The sequence below is a fragment of the Juglans regia genome, chromosome 2 (genome assembly GCF_001411555.2).
Source record: "Juglans regia cultivar Chandler chromosome 2, Walnut 2.0, whole genome shotgun sequence".
NCBI lineage: Eukaryota > Viridiplantae > Streptophyta > Magnoliopsida > Fagales > Juglandaceae > Juglans > Juglans regia.
This window is the reverse complement of record NC_049902.1, coordinates 17725130-17728935: the sequence shown is the minus strand read 5'-3', so window position 1 is coordinate 17728935 and position 3806 is coordinate 17725130. Positions and strand designations below refer to the sequence as shown.

The window sequence follows — 3806 nt, the reverse complement described above, 5'->3', positions numbered from 1 at the left end:
CAAGATCTATCTCCATTAAACTTTCATTCTCGGAATTCGAATTAAAAAAAATATGTAAAAAAAAAAAGAAGTCAAAATCCTTTGATTGCATGTTCATATCTGATAAGCTTTAAAATGTATGAAAAGATGTGCACAATAATATTGTCCGACCTAATCCTGTAAATTTTCCACTGAACCCATTGAATGCAATCCCATTCCCATTTGGAGGTTTACTGGAGCTCCATTTACGTGCAAACCTATGTCCTTCCATTATAGCAAGGTTGTAGTAGATGTATGATTAAAAAACAAAACATACTAAAAATGTACTAGTGGCCATTGGCAGCAATCAAATGACAACATAACATTTCAAAATGACAACATAACATTTCCTTTTCAAAAAATAAAAACACCTCTTTTTTTTCTCGCTCACTCCATTGAATTCTTTAAACAGTTAGAAGTAGCCTAGTGACTACCTTCAAACTAACTCGAGTTAGATCTCGTTTAGATATTAAAATTATTTTAAATAATTTATTAATAATAAAAAAATAATTAATTGTTTGTGAATAAAAATAAAAGAACAATAATAAACAACAATGTTAATAATTCAACTAAGAGAATTATTAGATTTAAAAAATTTAAAAAATTAATTTTATATACTATAGTTTGATAACATTGTTGTTTATAGATAAACTTATATAAACTTTAGTTATATAAACATTTTATATAAGTTAATAATTCAACAATGTTAATTTCTTTAATTATATATAAATTTTATAAAAATAAATTTATAAATTAATATAATTTAATTTATTAGATTGTAAATTATTTTTATTATAAAATAAATATAATATATGTATGTATAAATTTTGCGGGAGAGAAGAACGTAGATCTAGTTGATTTTTATAAATTTTTTTAATTCATTTTCTTTTATATAATTATAATAATTTTTTTAAATTTTTATATAAAATAAAATAAATAATTTAATTTTTTTAAATTTTAAAATAAAAAAAATATTAAAAAAAATATTTTAATAACATTTTATCTAATTTTTAATTTTTTTTCCGTCTTATTTTATTTATTTTAAAAAACAAACTGAACGTAAACACAATAAAAAGAAGACGAAGAAGGTAATAAATAACTTGGTGCAAAAGCCATGATTGAGATAATTGGGCTTCCTGACACGAGGTCATGATTGAACTTAAACACCACTCCTACCATTTCTCTTCTTTCTATATAAACCCCACCACACCACTCTCCACCCCCACCAATTCAACCAAACCCATCTGTTTCATTGCCTCTCTACGAAACAGAGACACAGACGAGAACCGTCACCCCTCTCCCTTTGACTCTCCAAAGAAAAGCATTTATTTTTTCCCTTTATTTCGAAGAGCTAGCTATCATCATGGTTGAGAAGGAAGATCTTGGTTTGAGTCTGAGCTTGAGCTTCCCTCAGAACAACCGTTCTCTACAGCTAAATCTCAGGCCTTCTTTGCTCCCATCTTCTGCTGCTTCTCCTTCTGGATTCAATCTTCCAAAGCCCTCTTGGAATGAGGCGGCCTTCCCTTCGTCAGGTGCGTCTCCTATATTTCTTTACAGGTTTTTCTTTGTACCTTAAATCTTCATGGTTTCCATGACCAGATCTAGTTTCGTGCAAACCATATTCTCCTCCTTTCTCTCACTTGTTTCCCGGGAAACAAACGAGCTCCTTATTTTCTTGTTTGTTTTTTCCTTTCTTTACAAGGAACTTGGTAAAAAATAATATTACTTTTTTTTGCTCTTTTATGTTTGATTTCTTTAACAACTAACTTTTTATAATTATTTCCGTCAACCTTTTCTCTTGTTCACACCAAAGCCTACTCAAATCAACCACCTTTCCACAAGTCATGCATTTCGTGTACGTTCTTCAGATCTGTTTCTCGATCAAAACATAGTCTTTTTCACTTGTTCTCACTTCCAATTTAATTTTGTAGATCGAAACTCCGAATCGTGCCGTGCAGAGACTCGATCATTCCTCCGAGGCATCGACGTGAACCGGCTGCCTTCCTCAGGCGATTGCGAAGAAGAAGCGGGCGTCTCATCCCCTAACAGCACCATATCTAGCTTGAGCGGAAAGCGGAGCGAGAGGGAAGCTAACGGGGAAGAGCTTGAGATTGAGAGAGATTGCTCTCGAGGTGCCAGTGATGAAGAAGACGGTGAAACATCGAGAAAGAAGCTCAGGCTCTCCAAAGACCAGTCCGCTATTCTTGAAGACAGCTTCAAGGAGCACAATACTCTCAACCCGGTAAGTAATATGCAGCAAAACTCGGTTTTACCAGGGCCGAACTTGCTTCTTCTGTGACCAACTCTAAAAAGAACAAGAAATATTGATCTGAGTGCTTTTTACGAATATTAGATGGTCAAGAATAAGGAAAAAAAATAACTGATATCATCCATACGTAGTTTCTCAGCAAACAAACAAAACTCTTTCTGGCGTCTTTTTGCATGGAGGAATGGCTCTGGGTTGGAATTATCCTGACATATAAATGGGTGGTTTTATTGTGGCAGAAGCAGAAGTTAGCGTTGGCTAAGCAGCTAGGACTCCGACCTAGACAAGTTGAGGTCTGGTTCCAGAACAGAAGGGCCAGGTGAGGATTCTCAAAAAGAAACTATCCACACCACTTAATTGATGCAGTAAAATACCCGAAATCGAATCAGTACATTTATATACCCCATTCTTACGAGAACCTGAAATCACAGGACAAAGTTGAAGCAAACCGAGGTGGACTGCGAGTTCCTGAAGAGATGCTGCGAGAATCTAACGGATGAAAACAGACGATTGCAGAAGGAAGTTCAAGAGCTGAGAGCACTGAAACTTTCCCCACAGTTCTACATGCAGATGACCCCACCCACCACCCTCACCATGTGCCCCTCATGTGAGCGTGTCGCCGTCCCCGTTTGTTCATCAGCCACCGTGGACACCCGGCCCCACCACCAGGTGGTCTCCACTCACGCACGCCACGTTTCCATCAACCCGTGGGCCACCACGCCCGGTCCCATCGCACGTCGGCCGTTCGATTCACATCACCAGCGATCATAATTTACAGAGCTAAACAAAAAAATAAAAAAAATATTACAAATAGGGTTTCAGTTGTAACAGTGTACCGATGGGATTGTATGTTCAAAGACCAGAGGTCTAAGATATGGTTGGTAGAATGTGATTCTGTGGGTCTCAATCTTTCGTGTATTTACTTATCGGACCCATCTTTCTTTCTTTCCTCTTTTTGGGGTCTACGTATTAGCTTAGTTGTTAGCACTAATACCATTATCATCTTCTTTTCCTCACCGACTAAAAAGGGAGACGACGGACTTTGGAAGTTCCAAGGAAAAGAAAGAGTGGGGACTTTGGCTGTAAATGTAAATCTAATTATTTGTTTAATAGAAAAGTCAGTCTTGTATTCTAACAATATATTTTATAATTTTTATTTAAAATCATTTTATTTAATCAGTGTTGTGACTTGTCATCTCATCCGTCTTGTGTCCTAACCCTCTAATTTATATTGGTTTTACTCGTGATGCCCGAGGAATCTTACTTTATATCTGTTGTTTAGCTTTTGCACGCGGGATTTCGTGGGGTTCTTTGTATATTATTGGGTTTTGGTGGTGGGTCCGTAATTTTATAAAATAGCATGTGGGATTGGCAGTTCAACACTTATAAAGATTCTTATAATCTTTTATTTTTCTTTTTAAAAAATATATATTACTATTTTCTAATGGGTAATGTTAGATGTAATTTTTAAATAGATAAATTTTATATAAATTTTTTATAAAAAAAAGTAAATTTCAATGAT

At 35.0% G+C, this 3806-nt stretch overlaps 1 protein-coding gene across 1 annotated transcript; it reads left to right on the top strand.

Moving 5' to 3' along the window:
* Positions 1-1229: 1229 nt before the first annotated feature.
* LOC109005254 (homeobox-leucine zipper protein HAT4-like) lies at positions 1230-3463 on the top strand. Its single transcript, XM_018984088.2, has 4 exons — positions 1230-1550; positions 1950-2260; positions 2524-2603; positions 2716-3463. The coding sequence occupies exons 1-4, from the start codon at positions 1382-1384 to the stop codon at positions 3053-3055; spliced, it is 900 nt and encodes a 299-aa protein (XP_018839633.1). The 5' UTR covers positions 1230-1381; the 3' UTR covers positions 3056-3463.
* Positions 3464-3806: the final 343 nt, after the last annotated feature.

Coding starts and splice junctions, on each gene's coding strand:
- LOC109005254 (XM_018984088.2), top strand. CDS start 1,382: ATGGTTGAGAAGGAAGATCTTGGTTTGAGTCTGAGCTTGAGCTTCCCT. Junction 2,261..2,523: donor AGCACAATACTCTCAACCCG/GTAAGTAATATG, acceptor TTATTGTGGCAG/AAGCAGAAGTTAGCGTTGGC. Junction 2,604..2,715: donor TTCCAGAACAGAAGGGCCAG/GTGAGGATTCTC, acceptor CTGAAATCACAG/GACAAAGTTGAAGCAAACCG.